General features: G+C 42.8%; 1 protein-coding gene across 1 annotated transcript in view; it reads right to left on the bottom strand.

The window, feature by feature from the left end:
• baiap3 (BAI1 associated protein 3) overlaps window positions 1-22,404 on the bottom strand; it is a 35,071-nt gene that overhangs the window by 4,038 nt on the left and 8,629 nt on the right. The window contains exons 3-24 of the mRNA XM_030090090.1: window positions 11,619-11,706; window positions 10,142-10,225; window positions 9,798-9,905; window positions 9,278-9,337; window positions 7,903-7,969; window positions 7,113-7,326; window positions 6,806-6,850; window positions 6,023-6,100; window positions 5,295-5,400; window positions 5,096-5,203; window positions 4,912-5,004; window positions 3,880-3,983; window positions 3,675-3,792; window positions 3,363-3,487; window positions 2,375-2,465; window positions 2,227-2,283; window positions 2,046-2,143; window positions 1,897-1,948; window positions 1,651-1,802; window positions 1,417-1,540; window positions 332-472; window positions 107-202 (exon numbers count right to left, since the gene is read on the bottom strand). Of these exons, the coding sequence (XP_029945950.1) occupies window positions 107-202; window positions 332-472; window positions 1,417-1,540; window positions 1,651-1,802; window positions 1,897-1,948; window positions 2,046-2,143; window positions 2,227-2,283; window positions 2,375-2,465; window positions 3,363-3,487; window positions 3,675-3,792; window positions 3,880-3,983; window positions 4,912-5,004; window positions 5,096-5,203; window positions 5,295-5,400; window positions 6,023-6,100; window positions 6,806-6,850; window positions 7,113-7,326; window positions 7,903-7,969; window positions 9,278-9,337; window positions 9,798-9,905; window positions 10,142-10,225; window positions 11,619-11,706 (2,209 nt within the window). The remainder of the gene's footprint in view (window positions 1-106; window positions 203-331; window positions 473-1,416; window positions 1,541-1,650; window positions 1,803-1,896; window positions 1,949-2,045; window positions 2,144-2,226; window positions 2,284-2,374; window positions 2,466-3,362; window positions 3,488-3,674; window positions 3,793-3,879; window positions 3,984-4,911; window positions 5,005-5,095; window positions 5,204-5,294; window positions 5,401-6,022; window positions 6,101-6,805; window positions 6,851-7,112; window positions 7,327-7,902; window positions 7,970-9,277; window positions 9,338-9,797; window positions 9,906-10,141; window positions 10,226-11,618; window positions 11,707-22,404) is intronic.

Genomic DNA, 22,404 nt, shown 5'->3' with positions numbered 1-22,404 from the left:
ACATATCGCAGCCCTGGGAGGGCGCCCGCTGACATGTCTGACGTCACGCCGTGCCCCCCCCCCCCCCCCCCCCCCCCCCGCCGCTCCGTCCTGCTACGGGCGTTACCTGCACGGTGAAGCTCTTGTGGTCTCGGCCCAGCTGGCTCCTCTCAATCTTGCGCGTGATCATCTCCGAGTAGCAAACGGCCTCGCTGCAGAAGTTCTGCGGCACACCAAACCCGGTTAACGCGCTTCCTATACTGTACGCGCACGCGCGCGGTACGTACACTTTCACAGTCACGTCGGCAGATTATGAGTAGGTGAGTGTGGCCACACGGGAAATGGAACTCACATCCGTCAGCCGGGTGACAAAGATGAAGGCCCCCGCAGAGTCTGGCCAGGCCAGCTGGTGCCAGATCTCGCGTACCTGGCTGAAGCAAGCCGCCACTTCCACTGCGGACGAGCTGTGCTTGACTTGCTGCAGGGGTTCGAACTGCTCGCACAAGAAAAAAAAATTTAAAATTGCAATATAATTTGTGAAATAGAACAAAAATCTGTATTTATTGCAACGGTTTAAGTTTCATGTAATTCTTAGTCTGAACTAATTGCTACTGAATCTGTTGACTCCAAAAGCAGAGGAGTTATTTAACAATAAAAACAACCCCAAGTAAAAGTAACTCGTCTGTTTTTTAATTGTCTCTCTTTTTTCGGGGTGTCTTATTAGAGTGCAGAGTTGTGTTGCTGTGACACATTAGCTGAGCTGTCGGCACTGTGTGGGTCCAAGTAATGACTGATTCACTCATTAAATCCAGTCAAATAATGGAGCCGTCACGTTATTTTATGCTGCTCGACTTAATCTGTCATCATCAAAATCTGGTGTTTTCAGCTGTAGGTAAGGAGGTGCAATTTGCAGCGGTAATGAAGTACAATTTATAACACCAGTTTTTGAAACAAATGGATTAATGAACTCATGGCAATGAGAAGAAAAGCACGAGATGTAAACTGTCAACATGACGACTGCAGCAGTTTTCATGTAGAACCAACAGAAGAAGAAAGAAGCAGTGTGTGTGTGAACGGTGTATTGCAGTCAAAGTACAGGCGTCCTAACACTGTTGTTGTTTTTTCTCTGATTTCATAATGGTAAGAAATCAATCACTGCAGGAAGTTGCGATATTGAAACTTCAGCAATTACTTTAAATTCAACTGATTGTTTGAATTGATGCTTGCTTTACGTTGTGGACCGAAAACTGCCTTAAAATGCAAAACAGCAGAATCTAAATAATGCAATTCAAAGCGTGATTAAGTACGTAGTTTCTCAAGAGGAGAATTACTTAATAAAGAAGTAACTTGAATGTATTCCCTTTCAGGGATAAAGCCGTCACAGATGATCTTGCATTGTTTTTTCTCATTTTTGCTAAAGAGACGGGAGCTCCTCACCGTGTCTGTTTCCACGGCGTTCCGGATCCTGTCGCAGGATCTCTCGTGAACGATCTGCAGCCACTTGTGAATGGAGGACTTGAACCAGTTATGAAAGCCAGTCAAGGCTAGCATTTTAGCATCCCTGTAAGAAAGGCAGAAATCAAACCTTTAGATATTTTTTCAAACCGAAGCGAAGCCCTTATTTTATCTGTCATATTAACGCCCCTACGGGAACAGTCATTAAGAACCAACTTGAGTGGAAGAAACTCTCGAAAGCCTTTGAGGATTTTCAAGGACATGAAGAGCTCAAAGATGGTCTCTCCCATGGTCTGAGTCAACCGGGAGCTCTCCTGCTCCAGAGTCCCACACACCCGCTCCATCGCTACATTCACATCATCCGCTACCTGCAGGAGCCAGAGCAAGAATGAAAACATTCTCAACCGCAGCATCAAAAATAACGGCTCTCGCAGTGGTTTTTCCACATCTTCAATAACAAACCTGTTTTTCCAGCTGCCTGTACACAATGCTGAAGAAATCTACTTTCACTGCACTGTGAGAACAAAGATGGAAAATAAATAAATAAGTAAATAAATCCATGTTGTTATTCTCCCAGAATTCTCTTTGAGCAGCAGGAAGCTGATATTCACCTGTAGAATAGTTTGTTGTAGATGTTCTGGCCTCTCTGGACATCCCCGCACACAGCGTCGACCACTTGCACGAGCTTCTTCAGCTGCTCCTCCAGAGTCTGAGGGACAACGCGGACGTAACGTCACGATCCAGCGCGGCGGCGCCCATCACCGGGAGTTTGATCAAGCGGCGCACACTCACCCCGTCCTCGGGTTTATATCGGGCAATCAGGCTCTCGTACCACTCGCACGCTCCTTTCTATTACATTTATTACAGTAACAATAAAATGCAGACATTAGATATTCTCCCAGCAACCACACAGCCGTTATTTTTGCACCGTCGCCGTTACCTTGACGGCAGTGGTGATGTCCAAGTGCAGCTCGTTCCGGAGGGGGCACACGGTCTTGAACGCCCGCATGTTCTGCATGTAGCCAATCCCCCTAATACACGTGGACAGGAAAAAGCCATTTACAAAAACAAGACAGCAATCATCTCATCAATGATTAACCGTCGCTCCGAGGAGCCAGTCGGTATAAAAGGGCTTCAATCTCAGTAAACACAAATCATTCCCATTACATATCGGACTCATCACGAAGTCTGCAGGAGATGAGAAATATAACTTTAACTACCGGGTGAGTCATTTTGTGTGTGTGTGTGTGCGTGAGGTGTGGAAGTGATCTCCCTTGTGGCTGAGCGTGACTTCTTGCTGCACAAGTTTCTCTAGAGATCCAACATCCTTCAGCTGAATGTGGAACACGGCTGCTGGTTCTCCCGTCATCAAGCAGACGACCGAGTTACGGTCAATAAGCTGAAAACTGGTTTGGATTTTTTTATAATCCGTCCAGAGCATATTCACCTTTTGCACATGTCTAGTCAGTAATCTGTCTTAATTATCACACACATTTTTCAGACATTAAACGCACATTTTCATTGATGCTTACGCTCCAAGTGATTTCCCCGGAGTGACACGTTGAAGAATCACCCTCTCCATGAATGCACATACACTCCTCCGAGCAGTGTGTATGAAAGGATTAGTTTAGTGACTGCTGTTGTGGAATGGAGGCTTAGTATGATATAAAAAAGGAATAACATGTTGGTACAAATACTGATAGCTGCTGTGTTTCAGCTATTATAGAAAAAGTGTGGTGAGGGATTAATGCTTCTTGATTTCTTTGACATGAGCGATGAGGAATGACCGAACTAGTCCTGTGTGGGTACGAATCCCAGCACTGCTTGCCCCGCAGAGGGGCGGATGTGGTCTCTCCGTGTCTGTTGGCGGGGGGTGGTGAGGTGAAAGGTCGGGGCACGTGCCAGATGCGATGGCGGTGTGACTTTACCTCAACATGAGCTCGTAGCGTGTAATGGCGGCGGCGCTGCTGCAGGGGAAAACCTGACGCATGTTCTTCATCAGGCACAGGCAGTGCTCTGTGTACAGCCTGAAGCTGTCTGACAGCTGCCTCTCCTGGACACAGGAAGGGCCGGCAGTTATAGCTTCCAGTACACAGGCTGCGAGACATTTTTGGCTGGACCAAAAACCTTGATGGATGTCAGTGAAGAGCCGAGCTAATGAGGTGACCGTTTCTAGATGATGAGAAGGTTTGTGGTTTTTTTTTTTTTTTCTTTTTTCTTGACGATGATGACGAGCCTACCAGGTCGCCCCGCACGGCAGGGGGGTCCCACTCTGCGTCGATGGTCCTCAGGAGGCGCAGCAGCAGGGAGTAGCACAACCTCTGGGTCCGATGGTGGCTGCTGTAGCACTGCCAGCGACTGAAACCCAAAAATAAAACGCGCACCTTCCACTTGATGCCGAAGGCTCCGGCTTTAATTCCATCATCTTCCACCAACAGTACTCACATGATGGCTTGCTGGAGAGGTGACAGGTCGGTCTGCACGGCGTGGTGGGTGAGCACGGTCCACGCAGGAGGGGAGACCTGCCCGTTCCAGTTGTACGGCTCCCTCTATCATTACACGCGGCAGCAATGTTATTTCAGGACCACATCATGTTCCGTTGGGTCTCATATCCTGCAGTTTCAACTGTCATGCGTGTCCAAAATCTGTTCACACCCACAGGGCGAGCAGGCATGTAATTAACCGCAGCTACCCTGAACGCTACATCTTTTACTCCTTTGGCCAAACGTTACCACAGAAAGGGACAATTAAACTGATTGCATTTGCAAAACAAGAAAAGTGCCAACAGATGTCGGTTCACACACAAAACCCAGTGTCTTATGGGAAATATCTCAGTTCTCCCTGTGTGCTTTGCATGAAGTAAACTCGTCTGATTCTAGATCAGACAAAAAGAATACAATCGACCTAATGCTGCACCAACATTTACAGTGTTGTGTGTCTCTATTGACCACAGCCGATCAACCTTCCATAAGCTACGTGGAAAAGTAAACAAACCTTGAGGAGAAAAGACTCCAAGAAGAGTTGATTGGAATTAGCAAACCTGAAGTCCACTGAAAGTAAAGGACCTTCAAGGATTTTTGATTTGTAGAACACTGACGGAGACTGAAGCATATTTTTTTGCATTCATATAACGTTTTTTCATTGTTTTCCAGCAGTTTAAATCACTTCTGTGGTTAAAAAAGTGATTTTGTGACAGTTTCCAGGCAAGCTGGATGGTGCAGTTGGGGCCCAAAGACAATTCAACACACGTACAGTGGAGCTGTAAAGTCATCGCAACAAGCACAACTGTGAAGAAGAAATGATGAGAAAAAGCTAAAAACTCTCGAGTGACCATCATCCCTCGCACTGCTGCAGGAAACTGGAGGACATGAAGAGAAACCACACACACACACAAGGAGAAGAAAACACAGAAAGACCCCCAGCCAAACATATTCTCACAATCACAAGCAGCTTCAGAGAATCAGGAAAGACTCTGACCTTGATGTGAGTGTGTTCATACTCCACAATCTGAGTCAGCAGTTTCCGGTGGATGGAGACGTTCGTGTCCTTCTTTGATAAAGTTGTGTCTCTCTGAAGGCAAAAACAAACCCGATTTTTGATTCTGGATGCGTCCTCTACACCGCAGCAGATATCTATTGATTATGTAATCTGCTGTAAACACCTGGCTGGTGAAGAGCTTCATGATCAGGTGACACTCTCCCTGAACCTTGGAGGCGCTGGACCGGGGCTCCAGCTTGAACCAAGTGTCGTAGCCCACCACGGGGATCTCCTGCAGGAAGGAAACCTCCCCGTCAGTCACGACTCCCACGGAAATCAGTTAGCGCCTGATTTGTCACGGCGGCCCACTTCCGGATGCTCACATTCAGGGGGATGTTGATGCAGCCGAGGAAGTCGTCGGCGTTCTCCTCCGAGCTCGATGAGGCAGAGCCGTTAGCGCGCACTGACTTTGCTATCTGCTTAAAGTACCTTGAAATAAAAAGGAAAATTTTCAAAAAAAAGACCCTCCCTCTTGGTTTTGGGACTGCTCACTTGAGTTTTTAATTGCCAGAATCTTTGAACAGAGTGGAGCAAAAGTACAATGAGTTCACTTTTCTCATAAAAAGTTGGCTATTTGTCAGGATTTTTCACACATTTCACGTCTGAATTATTATCCCTTTGTCCCCCGACGCTGATAGCTATTCTGTGGGTTTCATTAGACGCCTCTGCCTTTGTATTAGTCTCTGTGTGATCTGTCTGAACTCTCTGTGTTCTCAGTGTGTGCAGCTTTATTGGCGCCGATCGTCCCTTCCATGTCAGCCTTTCCAAGAGCAAACACGGAGCGATCCTGTAAAATTACAAAACAGGGCGGCGTCAGCTTTCTTGACAGCCGCCGACGAGCCCGCCCAGTTCATTTAAGAGCTGCAACACGCGCCATATTTCACTTGGAAGTGTTCGGTGACTCATTTCCTCGCCGCCACAACGTGGATTAATTAAAGACCGTACCAGACCAACGTGCGAGACACGACTTACAAGATAGCCGTAGGACATTAACATCATTACATTGTTAATTAATTGCCGTAATTATGCAGCAAGCAGTGCATTTTATTACCTTCCCATCCCTCGAAGGCCGCTGACTTCATTGAGCTTTTTGCAGGCCTCAGCGACAGAAACGTCGTCATCGTGATCCCTAAATAAAAGAAAGCAAGGAAATGTTTGAAAATTTGACTGATAAAAATTCTGTTTTTACATTTTTACTTTGTCGGCTGGATTGCAGCCTCTTGCGAGCCGGTTTTGGCCCACGGGCCTTATGTTTGACACCCCTGGCTTAGAATCTCCAGTTATTTGTTCTTTTTATTTTTTTTTTTCCATTGAATGTTGAGAAGATTTTGGCTTCATGGTCAGTGTTGGATCACATTGTAAGACGTGGACAAACGTGTTTATCATGTCAAACCATTTGCCAGGCCAAACGGTTTTTAAACAAATCCAGAATTTTAAAGGTATTTTGACACCAAGGTGTGATTTTTCTGAATTCTGTCCTTCCTGATCCTTGTCACATTCAAAGATATTGTTAATACCTACCTTTAGATCCATAGACTATAAAAAAGCAGATCTACAACTATTGCAATGGTTCCACTCATGGTATTATTTTTGCTTAATTTTAAATTTTAATTTGCTTCTTTCAACCCTACAAAAAAAAAATCTAAAACATGTGTACTTTCAGTGATGAGTAACTGTTTTACAATCCCATCATTTGCAAAATGCATCTCCTCTAAGGCTACAACCCCTCAAAGCTCTCTGATAACCCTCAGGTGAAAATAATAAGAATTTCACACATTCCAAACATTTTCCACAACTCTAATCCTTCCTTGTGTCCTCAGTGTTCTGAGCTTACCATATGTCCAGATGTAAAAGGTCGCTGTGGACATCATCTATTTCACTAAAAAATTAAAAAAAAAAAAAAGAGAGAGAAAGACAAGAGTTAGTTTGAAAAGTACATGATGGTTTTCAAGAGTAACACTAACAGCAGCCAGTTCGTTCCATTAGTGCTGCCGTTCCAGGGATGAAATGTGCTGCTCTGGCCACACGCTGTAAACAACAGCTTTGTGTGTCAGTGTGAAAAACAACGAAACACTGCGTCACGACGCCCATGTGCGGCGCTCCCGCAAAGGTCGGAGCGCTTCGGACCTTGTCGTACTCACAAGACGAAGTGCTCGTCCCACACCGGGTTGAGGGTCTCGGGCTTGACCTCGGTCACCTGGATGCAGCGGGCCGGCAGCACCTCCTTGGTGCTGGAGCGCTTCTCCAGCTTCTCCCTCCGTTTCCTGAAGCTGAACTTCCGCTCCTTCTTCTCGTCCGTCTCCCGGGGGCTCTGGCCCAGCAGGATTCCCAGCATGCAGTAGGGGTCACTGTACCCTGGCGTTACGGGACACACATTAAACAGTCCGAGCGTCATTTATTGACTCTCCGCCGGTCTCATTTCAGAACCGTGTCACCTGTTGTTGCTATCATGAGATAATGAATTGGTGACATGGCATATATTATACAGCTCCTAATATACACGCATTGTTTCCTCCTCACAGCAGCTTTTATCATTAACCCATAGGTTATTTAATATTTTCTGTAAAGCGGCCATCCATTGAGATATAATACAATCTGACAAATGTCAACTAATTACAGGCATTCTGGAGGAGACGGGACGGCGGCGTGCGCAACTGTACGCCAGCTTTAATTAATAGTGGAGATTAACATCATCCTGTGCATGCACTTCTTCGGGAGTTCTTATTATAAAAATGTCAGCCGTGATAAACTTAACACTCATTTTCCGAATGCATTTCACAACCGAGTGTGATGCTGGGGAAATGTAGTCGCCACCGCGATTCGAAAGGGGAGTTATTAGACGAATCACCCCACCATGAACCCAGCAAGTCCCATCAAACGCTTCCAGATGATGCATTGACTAAGACATTTAAAAAAAAAGAAAGTTCTCACCATTTGCATCCTTGGCCATCAGATTCTTCGCTTTCATTACAGAAATTCTCAAGGAAAAATTGGCTCGCTGTGGAAAATGAGATTGCACTCTGTTCAGTATGAAATGATACGAAACAAGAAAAAAAAATAGTACACTCAGTACACTCCGGTAATTTTTTTTTTTTTTTTTTTTTTTTTTTTTTTTTTTAGCTGAACAAGATTCTCCTGAAAGTCAGTTCGAGCAGAGATCGGCATGCACCGTGCAGCCGGAATACAAAGAGTGGCTCTCTGTCTGGCGATATGGCGAGTCTGCCAGTCACGAGGAGGGAAAACACGATGTACCGCCATCTGAAGAGAGCTCCCCGCTTCCAACAGGAATATTAAAAGGTCCCTGGCAAGTCAAGTACAAGGCTCACAATCATTCAAAATGAGTCGTTTGGATGTTACAGGTATTACATCTCACAGCTCTGATGATGAAAAAAAAAAAAAAAACATCTTCAAGGGCATCGGTGCACTCCCACTGTGGCTCTCCAGGCCATGCTTTCACTTTATTACCTCTGCACCGGTCAGCCTGCGAGCATGAGAAAATATCACCAGAAGCCTTAAAACGCCACCCGCGGCTTCACAAGTGAGGGTTTAGTGATGTTTCTAAATCTGCACTCTGTGACCTACAAGGGGGTATTTTCTATTAAGAGTCACATTCCGGTTTCTCCGCCGTCGGTTCAGCCGGAGCCACTTTCTCGGAGCATAATAGCAGATTGTTACAGCTTTTTTTCAAAGAACACCATGACTTCACTGCCTGCTCCCAGAGAAAAGTTTCTTATCCAAAAAGAGTATTTCATGTTTTCTCCTCTTCAGCTGTTAACATTACTTCAGAAATCCTGCATACTTACAAAAAAAAAAGCACTGAGGATGCAAACAGGAGCAGTAATGAAAAGGGTCGCACTTTCACACAGTGAAAAAGTAATCCTTCGCTGTCTCATTTACTTTTACACAGTTGAGATTTGTCTAACTGATTGTCGGAAGCAAATGTACAAATAATCAAGCCAATACAATGAGTGACATGACGCACAAACGCGGGTATTGGCATGACTGTTCAGCAGGCATTAGGCCCAGTTTAGACACAAATAATCTGCAGTGATGGACTCACGTTTCAAGTCTCATATTTAATATTGACATATTTCCACGATGACTACTGATCTATCACAGGATCTTTCAGCATGTGATGGTTTGGACAATGTTTATTATTCTTATAGAGAAGACAGTTTCATACAAAAAATATCAAAGGCAAATGGTTCTTGGTAGATCTCTGGTTTTACGTCAACACAAAGTTTTTGTATTGATATGAAAATGTGTTTCTTTAGGTTTGATCAGCACAACAGACAAAATCTCTCACCTTGGACTCTTTGACTTTTTGGAGAGTGATTTCATGTTCCTCCTCCCCCATATCAAACACCTCGGAGAGAAGGACAATCACAGAAAGGACGTTTCAAGCAACGGCAGCCTTGTCATGTGGTTAAATTTACACCAAGAGCCACGCAGATCATACAGTTCCTCATCAAAGCAGACAAAGCACATTCTGAAAATCTTAAGCTGTGCCACAGTCCCTGACCTGCTGCGAACACAAGCTGCACACCTTGAAAGAAGACGCCCACTCCAGACACACACACACGCACACACACAAAAATAATAATTCTTAGCGTGACAGCATCTGAATGAATGTAATATCACAGCTGAATATCAGCACAGTGTGAGTGGGCTTTGATGTTTAATCAGTTATGAGCCGAGAGCATCTGCTCAGATTCTTACAGGCTGTTCACAACAAACAACACCCACTGCGAGGTTACTGCCATAGATAGATAGATAGATAGATAGATAGATAGACAGATAGACAGACAGACAGACAGTTCAGGTACCTTCAGCAGGTAGGCAAACAGCTCCTCATCACTTTTGACCTGTTCTGGTGAAGGCACTCCGACCCTGTTGACCACCGTGTACACAGCTTCCTCATAAAGCAGGTCCAGCTACATGAAAACATACTCCACTTAATAACTACCTCCCCAGAAAAAAAAAAAAAAAAAAAAAAAAAAGAGGAAATAAACTAAAATGAAGATGCCGGAGTTCTTTTAGCCTTTGTGCATTCCGCTCTGCTGCACATCTAAAGCAGGACATGAAAAGCCGCGGCTGTGTTGTTGTGGCCAGTTTGAAACATGAAGCCCTGCTGAAATTCAATAAAAACAGAGAAGCTGAGCTGACACACCTCCGTCCTGCTGATCCGGTCCGCGATAAAAGCCTGGTCCACATGCTCTTGAGGCGGCGGCACTGTGCAGGCCCCTCTCTGGCTCTGCGAGACAACAACACCGATTCAGCCGGCGACGAAATACAGGAGCGAGGAAAAGTCAATGTGACGGTGAGACATGACTGTCATGACTTAGAAGGAGTAACCTCCTGTGATTTGCTTTAGTCTGCTGTCGAGGGGTTCAAGAGAAACGCGGTTACGTCAGTAAATGCACTTTTATGTGCATAACTGCATTCAGAATGCCAATCATTTCTGCAGCATGAGGGGAGCATTACTTGACTCCTGGGGGCCACAGAGTATTCTTAGATCTATTGTTAAAAGTGAAAGCTGCATCTCACTTTGTTCTTTTTTTAAATCAGCAAGCACTGCCTCGACAAAGATTGGCTGAAATCTGTCAGAAAAACCTGTGATTTCCAAAGGGACGCACTTATTTCTTTGCATGACTGCAAGAGGCAAAGTGACCAGGAAACAACTGAGGAAAAAAAAAAACAAAAAAGAAAAAAACCCAAAGGAAATCTCAGCGGTAAATCCTCCACAGTCTCCAGCAATTTAGACCGAAAAAAAGATGTTTGACACTATTGAGCCACACGTGTACAGTTTGGACAGTTTAAAGCGGCGGGCTGATCGACAGCCTAAATGCGCACTTTTATGTAACAATGTACATGTCGGCTTAAAAATTACTGGTTATAATGTAGAGGTTAGAAGTCTTGATTTAGTTTCTAACCACAGGACAAAAAGACATGCCTTTTTAGTGAACTGGAGACTCTAAATTGCTCGAAGGCGTGAATGAATACGAGTGCATGGTGGTCCATCTCTCTCTGTGTTTGTGACCGACTGGTGACAATGGTTTATGGTTTACCATCCAAGATGTGCTCTGGATTTCTCAAGAAAATCACATTTAAACCGTTTTTATCCAGTTGCAGGGCCAATATACAATCACACACCCATGCAATAACATCTCTGGGCTATCAAATCACCAATAAACCAACTTCAACATGTCAACAGCAGAGATTTGTGGTTGTTTGTGTTTTTAAGACACTGTATGAACTGGAAGGGGAATGGAATTGAACCTATAAAGGGAGTTTTTGTGTGGATATTTCTCATGTTCTGATTATGATCTATTGTTTGCTTGCTGCTTATTTCTAAACTCTGTTGACACACGGCAAATGGAGATGAAGCCATTAAATTCTCTCCGCAAACATGTAAATAAGTGAGGTTCGACCGTCTGTGTCAGTGGGAGTGAACATGGATCCACGGGCAGCAGCTTGTCACAGCTGAGCTCCGAGCGTTCGGCGCGCCCCGTTTAACCCGGTCCGTCTGTCCACGGACGTCACGGCGGCCGCGGCGGTGGGCGCCCGGAGCCCGGCCGCCACCGACAATCACGCCTGAGAGCGTGCAACAGACGGAAAGGTGAAAGTCGGGCGAGAGGTGGTGTTACCTCGGCCTGGGCCGCCCGCATCATGTTCTCCTGCTTCTGCAGGATGGTGTTCATGCGCTCAAAGAACTCCGTGCACTCCTCCGACATCCTGCCAAGACGAGAGAGAGCAGATTCACAGACGAGCATTACTTCTAAAAATAGAGCTTGAGGTGATATACCATGATTCAGATTCAGATCTGATCAGTTTAAGCAGCAGTATTGAGAGACGACAGCGAAACCCTGTTTCCAGACACTTTGCCGGCGCGTTCATCAATAAAGATGACCTTTTTGGCTTCACCGCCGGCTCCCGGACTCCGTCCCCTGCAGTTCGTGTCTGTATCAATTATCAAACCCCATCTTGTCTGAGCGTTCAACATGTCTGCACTCTGTGTGAACCATGTTAATCGGGCCTGATGAGCGGGGCCGTGTGCAAAATGCAAATGATGTTTTCCGTTTCCTCCAGGTGTGAGTGAATCCCCTGACTCCCGCTGGCCCCAGTTGTCATGGTGATACGGGCATAGTCACGGAGGGAGGGGAGCGATCTGAACAGTATGGGAATCCCCACCAACACTGCCCTCACCCCCCCACTTCTCTCTCCACCTAAATCTAAATCTGGCCCGGCCTGATTTCCCCACATCCGCCGCCGACACTCGACACGGACCCGAAAGCTGCCGCATCCCCCGTCTCCTCTCAGCCGACCCCGTCGCATTATGCAGAGCAGCCGTCCACAGAGGCCCTGACACGCTCCTTTATTAGCGTCATCGCATCGCAGCAGGCGTGCGGCAGCCCATCCCAGAACCCGCTGACGCTCACCGCGGGGGGGCGGGGAGCGGATGGTAAACCCAGGAGGTATCGACGGAGTGGAGGAAGAGGCTGCGGAGGTTTTCTTTAGCAATGGCCTCAAGATTTATGACCGTCGTTGTTGTCTTGTTTACATCGTTTCGAAAAATTCTTCATCCCATCATCGGTGGAAAATAAGAAAATCTGTTGTAAACTGTTTTTTGAACAAGGCCTAGCTCACCTCACTTAAAAAAAAAGAGTCCTCCTCTGAAAAATACTGCTCCCCACAGAGCTTTAATCAGGAACGCAGCTTAAGTTTACTGAACCGACTGCAACTACATTACAAATGCTCGTTTTCCTGATTAATTGGTCCAGAACTCATCATTCATCAGACTTGCAAATCATCAACATTTAATCTGATTATTCTGCATAATCAAGGGTGCAAAATAAAAAAAAAAAAAGCGATCCAGTTTGAGATGAGGCGGAGACAGTGGACATTTTACCACATTAAAACTGATTGATTTACACTCGTCGTTGAGTCGTTCCGTTTCAGCGACCCTGGTGTGTTTTGGAAAATCCACTAAATACTGATCAAATGGTCATGTGAAGCTCTGCAGTCAGAATTTGTGAGCTGAAAACTTAAAACTGAGTCTTCAATCTGTGACAAACAAGGCTTGTTCCACGGATGGAGGATTGGGAGCTTTGTTTTGTTGGAGCTAACGTGGTTTTTTTTTGGGTTTTTTTTTGTTCACTTGCACAAACAGAACAAATACGCTTCATCTCTTGTTTTGAGACACTCAATTCTCCCCACGTCTGTCCCCGATCGTTCACAGCACGGTTATACCCAGAAATCTGTCCCATCTTTTCTTGGTCAGATTGAAGATTTGTCTGGGATAAAGAGTCTGGGATTTTTTTATTTCATTTTTTGTTGTTGTTGTTTTGTTTGTGTGTTTTTTTTTTAAGTTGAAACATGTTCAGAAGTGCAGAGTCTGTCTACATGATGCAAATCCAGCCTGTTTTTGCTTTGATACATCTAAAACAGACTTTAAAAAAACATCCAGCCATGGCTTACATCTTTCATCCTCTCTCAATCTCTCTCTTCCTGACACATGTGCACAAACACATCGCTAGAATAACAAACCGATTTGACGTTGCTAGGCGACGGGTCATTTTTTTCCCCCCCAACTCACTTTATTCTAATTTATTCTTAGAATTCAGTCAAATGCTTGAATTATGATTTCCTGTCCTGAGAGTGGATCATAAGGAAAATAAAAAAAATAAAAAAAATAAAAACATGCAGCCCGTAAACTTGTCTTTGACAGATAAAGGTTACTAACAGAGCGTGTGAACGTGACAGCAGCCCTTCACTTTTAACTTCAACACAATATGGCAGTGTGTACATGCTAATTAACGTCGGAGACGTCGCTGTCATCTGCGGCATGAAAAACAACGTGACGTCTGTTTGCGTTCTAAAATAATAAGATGATTTAAAATAAAGACGTGATTCATCACGGTTGCCAGTGCTTACAATGAGCCTGCAGTTCATATCATGAAGGAATATCTCCGTGACAAGGATCTCTTCTCAGCACAAATAAGACCACTGTTTGCTTTACTCTAATTACACGTTTCATTAAGCGAGGCATCAGAACAGGTGAAATACGCACAAAAGCTTTGACTGAGTCCCTCCCAGATCCTGAGCACCGGCTCACTGAGCATCCATCGCAGATCAAATACAGAGATAAATTCTGATCAGAGCTTTTTAGACATTAAAGCGATACTTCAACATTTTGGCAAATTGGCCCATTTAGTGCAATTCCTTAGTCATTTCGAACAGCATACTTACTTTTTTTGTGAGGGCGAGCTGTTGTTTATCCAGAGGTGAGTCGGGGAAGGTTTTCGGGACGGACACAATGGAAGTGAATGGTATTTTTGGTTCCCCTCGTCAAACCCATTAAATACAAAATCCAACAACCCCAAAACACTTTGGTGGACACGTTATAATCATTCACTACGCTGTGAAATATTAATGTAAAATTACAAGATTGAGTTGTTTATGCGAAGATTGCTAAGATGGAACTACTTACTAAACATGGCGTCTGGGCGTAGTGATTTCAAAAGAAAAAGTAGTTCCCAGTATTTGCTTCAGTATCATAACGCGACAATTTTATTTGTTGGCGTTCCACAGCGAGGTGAATGTGTGGATTATAACGTGTCCACCAAAGTGTTTTGGGGTTGTTGGATTTTGTATTTAATGAGTTTGACGAGAGGAACCAAAAATACCATTCACTTCCATTGTGTCCGTCCCGAAAACCTTCCCTGACTCACCTCTGAATAAACAACAGCTCGCCCTCACAAAAAAAAACTAAGTATGCTGTTCGAAATGACTAAGGAATTGCGCTAAATGGGCCAATTTGCCAAAATGTTGAAGTATCCCTTTAACTGGTGGAAACCAATGCATACACAGGGAGAACATGCAAGCTTTGAAAGCCCCAAGCCCGAACCTGAACCGGGAATATTCTGACTGTGAGATGAATGTGTTAAACACTAGCCCAAAGTGAAGCATGGCCATACCATGGTGTGAAATAATAATAATAACGTGTGTGCTATAGTACGATGATTATAGTCTCACCATGCATTTTTTGTCCTCTCCATATTTTGCCAGAACTCGATGGAAAATGGTGGAAAAGTATCAACCCGACACATTTAATAAGCAGCTTTGCTTTTTTTCTGGCACTGTCCGAGCCATACTTGACCATTTCATGTTATTTCATTATTAATATTATAACATGACAAGAATGACTAATGCGAGCAAGCTCCAGTTTATCAAAGCATTTAAGTAAATGTGTCTACCTATCTGCTTAATACCACATACAGCTGATTCCCAGTTCGAGCTGGGTAAATGGCCTCCTCGCTGAAACCTTTTCATTACAGTGAAGCTGCAGGTAAAAGTCGAAAATGTGCTGTTTACTGTGAGCACAGAGACATTTACTTAGATCCGCAGTGAGTTGCTGCTTGAGAAAATTACTTTAGTTGAAAAAAAATAAATAAAAAAGATTTAACTGCACAGTCAGGGCCAGTTTTTATAGAAATATACTCTTACTGCAAATGAATGAATCCAAAGTTTAAGAGTTTGCCAGTCCCGATCCTCCAGCACCTCTGGCCTGCGTGTATTAGAAATGATATTAGTGTCCTTGCTCCAGACTACCTGATTAAAATTAATGAATCATTAACAAGATTCACAGAAGCCTGAAAATGAGCAGCTCATTTAAAAAGTAGTGTGTCGGAAGCTACTCACCGTTTCCGTCCTTTAGTCTGAAGAGAAATATGGAATAGTTTCAGCCATTGCATTGGAGGTAAAGTGATTGTTATTATTGAAAAATATGAGATCCAAGATACAGAGAGGAATATTCCTAATCGGAGGTGTGTGTTGAGGCTCGTACAGCTAAGTGAAAACAGAAAACCTTTTGCTTTGGGTGCCGAGATAGTTTTTTAGGAGAAATTCTCCTATAATATCAATCCAACTTGATCGTCTATCGGTATGACGGTCCATGGACTTGCTATGTTAATGTTTTTCCCCGAATAAAATAAAATTCTAATAACTGCCTCAGACGAGGGTAAGAATATAATTTGCTCGACTGCAGGAGAAAGTTGACCTCCTCCGTGCCGCCCTGCGCTCGGAGAGGCTCGTTTCTGACAGCTGGCAGCACTTCTGGGTCAACAAGTGTGGACGGAACAGCCCAGTCCTACCCGGCCTCATTTGCAATTTCTCAATTAAAGCGGGAGTGCAGACAGGTCAGCAGCAGACTGAATGGATAACAAAGATCAACAGCCTGCCTCTAATGACGTACGCCTGGGGTCTGTGCACGGCTGGAGCGCAGTGGGAGGGCTGGAGCACGGGGGGCGGGGGGGCATGGGAAATGAGAGAAATGTGAAATACTGTCAGCTCCAGACACTGTTTAATGAAAAGCATTAATGTAGCATTAAAAACAAAATAGGTGGTGAAATCTGAACCAGGTTGTAAACTGAAGTGACAAGTCGTCTGAAATCAGTCCGATTTGAGGCAGAGACGATGAAGATAAGGAGATCCGATATGCTCATGCTCAGATGACGCCACAGACCCAACGACGCAACTCCAAAGTACATTGCCAGCGAAGGGTGGTGCACCGACAACCAGATTCTTGATGTAGCCGAGATCCCAGGCTCAAGAAAAGGATTGCCATCAGGATTGCGTCGACGTCCTCTGCCGTGCGACCGTTCAAATCAAAGGAAGCACCGTCTCCATCTGCGTAAGCCGCAGCAAAGTCAAGAGGCTGTTCTGTGGACGGGAGGCTGTTCCATCCAGTACGGATTTACCTTCCCAGCAGGATTTTCACATCCTGCAGAACCGAGAGGTTCAAAAGGTTTACTGTGAAAACCAAAATCCGACACAGAAAGACTAAGAACTCCAACAAAAATGATTCATTCTCCCATCAGAGCTGCAGTCCTCTCCAGTTCACAGTAAATAAAGCCATAAAAGCAACCTGCTTGATCTGTTAATGCTAAAGGAAGGTTGATGAATTCACACACCACTATCAAGGCTAATTTGTTTTTACTTTCTTTCCCTCCATCTTTCTTCCTTTGAAATATTTGTCGTTCAGCAGTTAACTGTGTTTCAGAGGAGAGAAGATACACGTGTAATACTGGTTTCCACTAATTTCTTTGTATACTGCATGTTTGATATTTTTAACAACGCTAAAGCTCATAAATTCATGTAACTGTCAAATAATTTGTTCTTCCTATAAATAGAAACTGTAAAGTCACTGAGCTTTTTCTTCTTATTCATTTTAAGCAGTTTAAGAATATAATATTCCTCTGGGTTGAAGAGTTCCAGGCATGTTTAAATGCGTAAATGTGCTTTTTTTCTAGGTGCTTTCATCTAGGTCATGTTATTTATATAAGAGGGTCTTGTCTGTTAGTACGTCCCTTTGCGAGCACTTAAAATTGTGATACTCCAGCAGGGTTAGAGAGACACTGCGTTCTGACAGGTGAGAGCTTTGGGAATTTTCTGTACCACTCTGTCCTTCTTTGTCTTGTGGATCTCTTTTTTCTTTTCTCTTGTTTTTACAATAGGGTTTAGCCCTTTGAAACTAATTGATGCTTAAAATGTCTCCTTCTTACATTGAATGACTAATTTGGACCCCATTTACATGATGTTTTCAGGCGAAAATGAAAAACTTTCCTTTGTGCCATCCAGTTATTCCATAGTACACATTCCAGGACTCCACATCAAGCATTGCAGCACATAGAAGTTATGACACTAAACACATTAGATCATTCACAGATTAACAAGTAAATTTGCAAATTCCATAAAAAATGTATTCTATAGAACCTATTGAAAATTAAATCTTTCCACAACCAATGATTATTTATATTTTAGAATCACTTTACATTCTGCGTTTGAATAATCATTTACTAAGCCATTCCTACAACCATGTGACAGGTTAAAGTTAAATCGTTTTTCTCAAAACAAGAATACATATTCTCTCAAATGCAGTGAAATCCTAAAAGTAAAATCCTCACCAAGATGACAGCCTGCTAAAACTCCCTGCTTTTAAATAGTTATCTCCTTTGTTGCCTGTTTTATTTGCTCTTGCCGTCAAGCCATCAGTTGCTTTGGAATGAGAGTCTAATATTTAGAGAACATAAATCCCATGAAATCAGGAACCCATGAAATTAGATGTGGGGTTCCCCAGGGTTCAATTTTAGGTCCCTTTCTTTTCAACCTTTACATGCTTCCTCTTGGGGACGTCATCAGGAGACACGGCATCAGTTTCCATAGTTACGCTGATGATACTCAGATGTACATGGCTGTGTCTCCTGATGACTCAGGGACAATAGAAACCCTTTTTAACTGTATTTCAGACATCAAGACATGGATGGCAGTGAATTTTCTATAGCTCAACCAGGACAAAACTGAGGTTTTAGTTATTGGTCCTGAAGGCCAGAGAGAAAAACTTTTACCAAAATACAAGATTTTAAACCAGCATAATCAGTTAAAAACCTGGGCGTGATTTTTGACTCTGAGCTGAATTATATCTCACATATTAAAAATATATTGAAGATTGGTTTATATCATCTTAAGAATATAGCCAGAGTTGCCAATTTGTCTCTCAGGCCAGTACAAAGGTGCTAATTCATGCTTTTATCTCCTGTTGGTTAGATTACTGTAATGCCTTGCTCTCTGGTCTTCCCAAAAAGAATATTTCAAATCTACAGTTACAACAAAATTTGAGAAAATACAAGGAGGTAGGCCCACATTACACCAGTCTTAAAGTCACTGCATTAACTCCCTGTCTGCTTCAGGAACAATTTTAAGGTTCTCTTATAAATTTTTAAATGTATTAGTTGCCTTGCGGCTTCTAATTTAGCTGATCTGTTTTTACCCTATCGACCCTCGGCGGCCCTGAGGTCCTCTGGCAGCGGCCTACTGTGCGCCCCAAAAGCCAGAACCAAGACCCACGGCGAGGCGGCCTTCAGCCTCTATGGCCCTCGCCTGTAGAACAGCCTGCCGGAGAACCTCAGGACCGCAGAGACTGTCGATATTTTATTTTTTATTCAGGCTTTTAACTGAAATTCTACATTTTTCTTACTGTCATTAGTAGTTATTTAAATACGTACTTTTAGTTTTTAACCTCGTCTTACTTATTTCACATCAACTTTTTATCATATTTTATTTGGGCTGTCACTTTAATGCATCAATTAGATTAATTAATCACACCGCAAACTAACGCATTATAAAAATTAATCTAAGATTAATTATAGCACACTTGAGTGGCAATTCAGTGTGAACTGAATTGCAACTAGCCTTATTTAGAAACATGTTCTACTTGTAGTATTCATTCTGAATTGTTGTATTGAGTTAGCTTTAGTACTCATTTTTAATTAGCTTTATTAGTGCTTATTTGAGACCCAGCCTTATTTTATTTCAGAATTTTTTAATCTATATACTGCATTTTTCAATGATGCACCAGGCACTGGTTTGCTGGGATGTGCTTAAACTTTTTCTTCTTTTGAATTTCATTAATGAAACACAATGAAAGTGTTATTTGAGTTGCCTGATTTGGTTTAGAATTTATTTTGGGCAAGATGTCCTGACTTAGGTTTCATTCATCATCAATAAAAATGTGGATTTCAAATCTTCTCTTCTCAGTGTATTGATTTGATGAGTCATGCACTACAATTCTGTAACTTCCTAGAATTTGAATTCTTTATTTGGGGAACTAAATCAGATATGAGATTTAAAATGTGAATAATTAGATTAATTAATTACAAATACTGTGATTAATTAGATTAACTTTTTTGATTGAATGACAGCACTATATTTTTTATATAAGCTTTTAGTTGTTTAACTCCAGCGTTTCCTGATTGGAGGTCCTTCATACTGGGAGTTCTGACCCGGTTAGTTTCTGGGGGTGCTGTGCATGGGTCTTCTTATCCTGGCTGGCTGTGGGGTCCTCCAGTCTGGTGGGGTTTGGGGGCTGAGTGCTGGTGCCATAGCAGTCCTGGTATATGACTTCTCCCAGTGTGGATGGCCCCAATAGTGGTGTTTCCCATGATCCTCAGTGACATGCCATGTCTCCCTAATGTAAGCGACGAAAGTGGGAGTGTGTGTGTGTGCACAATTATGGTGAAGGTGTGGCAATGATTTTTATTTTATTATTTACTGATTTTGTTTTAAATACTGTAAAGCACTTTTTGTTGTTTGTTAGTATGAGAAGTGCTTTCTAAATAAAGTTTGATTTGATTTGAAATATTTGATTCAGAGTGTAAAGAATCCCTTTATGCAGACGACATACTTTTATATTTAACTGATCAATAAGACAGTCTACTAAGAGCACTCACTTGGCAACTTATCAAGTTCTAAAGTTAATGTATGAAAAGAGTGAGACCAAACCAGCTAAGATGGTCACTTTGAAATAATTTCCTCTTAAAGCAAACAAACTTGTAACTTAAAAACGTACGCATATTATCCAACATCTCTTCGAATCTAATTTTTTTACATTGATCTATATAGACCTAATTTATCTTCGATCTGACTCAACCATTTTAAAATCACACATCCTTTTAAGAGAAGTGAGAAAAGGTTACGCGGCGCATTGACCCTAAATATGACAAACTTCTGCCACCTTTTCTCAAATGAACTACCGTATTTTTGGGTGATCGATATTCAAAACAATTTCAGCACATTTAGGATTACCTATAAAACCTTCTTCTGCTATTACAAAAACTGGAGTAGCTCCACAAGATATGAAAATCAGTCACTAAGCAGAAAATACAACAGCTTTATAAAGCATCTCTTTTATTGGGAAGACTGCTTAGGTGGAATGAAACACTCCCATAATCTCTGGACCAAACACCTCACGTATCAATTAACTTTAGTCATATGATAAGCTTAGTCATTATGATAGTGACTCTGTGTTGTTCTTTACACATTTATTTTTATTTTACCTCCTTGCAATTCTTTTTTGTGTTCTCCTTTTTTGCAAATATCCTCAAGCAAGTTCATTTGTACATTTATTAGTAGAATCTATATATTTGATTAATGAATGACAGTGTAACACATGCAGTGACGAGGCTCTGTTGAAGTGAAACATGATCGAGGGAGGGGGCACATTATTTTTATCTAATATTCTCGCAGGCATTGCACTATGTTTTCTAAATATTAATAAAAAATTGACACTGAAGAAGAAATATGAATGCAATCAGTGTGAAATGCAGCATTTGAGGTTATCTCCTATGATAAAAATAGACATTGGCTGTCATTACAAGTACAAGTTCACATGGCAGTGGCCTGTGTTAGGTTACTATAGAAACCTCAGGTTCATACTATTACTTTCAGCTTCAGATGAAGCTTCGAAACAAGACTGGGGGAAAAAAAACACAACAGATGACTGATTTTACCTGAGCCACTTTGCAGGAATCACAGAGGAAAGGGAACAACTGCACCTGCCCACCCCGACCTCCAACCTCCCCCCACTGGAGAAAGACCATGAATAAATAATGGGCTGGAAGACAGGTAGAGATGCATCAGAGGCACCAAAAATCAGGACCGGCGTGCACAAACCCAGAGGTCCTCGAGAATAAAGAGGGATTATGAAGCCATAGCCCCATTTTCCAATCATCAATATAATTTGCCTCAATGAAACCCTTGATAGCCTCGAAGATCCCCTCTTTTGCAACCCACACGTGTGATACCACAAAGAGTGATCCTATAAGTCAGTTCCATTAACAAGCATGTTGTATATAATATCGTGTTGACTAAATTCTATTGTTACATAAAGGTCAGATAGTATCAATATGATAAATTAATCCTAAATTATTTTACTCAGTGTCTATCACTCATTGCTTTATGGTGCTGGGAGAAGATGTGGCTCTACAAGCAGCATTTCGTGCTGTGCAAAGCGGCACTGGTGTTAAAAGAGGCATGTGGCCATCAGGCCCATGTGGTGTAAAACTGATACAAGGAAGCAGCATCTGTGATCCCCTCGGTGCCTGCCTGGGCATGTAATACTGTGTTTGACGCGTCCTTTGGGGAAAACGGCAGCTTGTGAATGGGCTACTCACCGCAAGTCACAGCTCTAAAATGAACGCCAGGCAATTAAAACTGTATGTTGACAAGAAATTATGACCTGTGGCTCCAACAGGACGACTGATGGAAAACAAATGAGTAACCAACATGAATTATTGCTTATGAGAGCGTGCTGCTGCCTTCCAATGGATGTCATTATGTTTCTGAGACACACTGACTGCACCCTAATTTACTAAAGAGGATTCTAGTTACCAGAGCTGCTTCTTCTGCAAAACAGCAACGATAAATGCATCGTAAATGAACCTCAAAGTATTTGTTTCTGCTCAAATTGCACTGATGCACGAATGCACTGATTTTTAATCATTTACAGGCAAAAAAAAAAAAAGAAAAAAAATCCATCTTCATATATTTACATGTTGTGTCTGACATGCAACAAATGATCATAACAGGCGGGAAGCC

Source organism: Salarias fasciatus, chromosome 4 (genome assembly GCF_902148845.1).
Source record: "Salarias fasciatus chromosome 4, fSalaFa1.1, whole genome shotgun sequence".
Taxonomy (NCBI): Eukaryota; Metazoa; Chordata; class Actinopteri; order Blenniiformes; family Blenniidae; genus Salarias; species Salarias fasciatus.
This window is presented reverse-complemented; position numbering and strand designations above follow the sequence as displayed.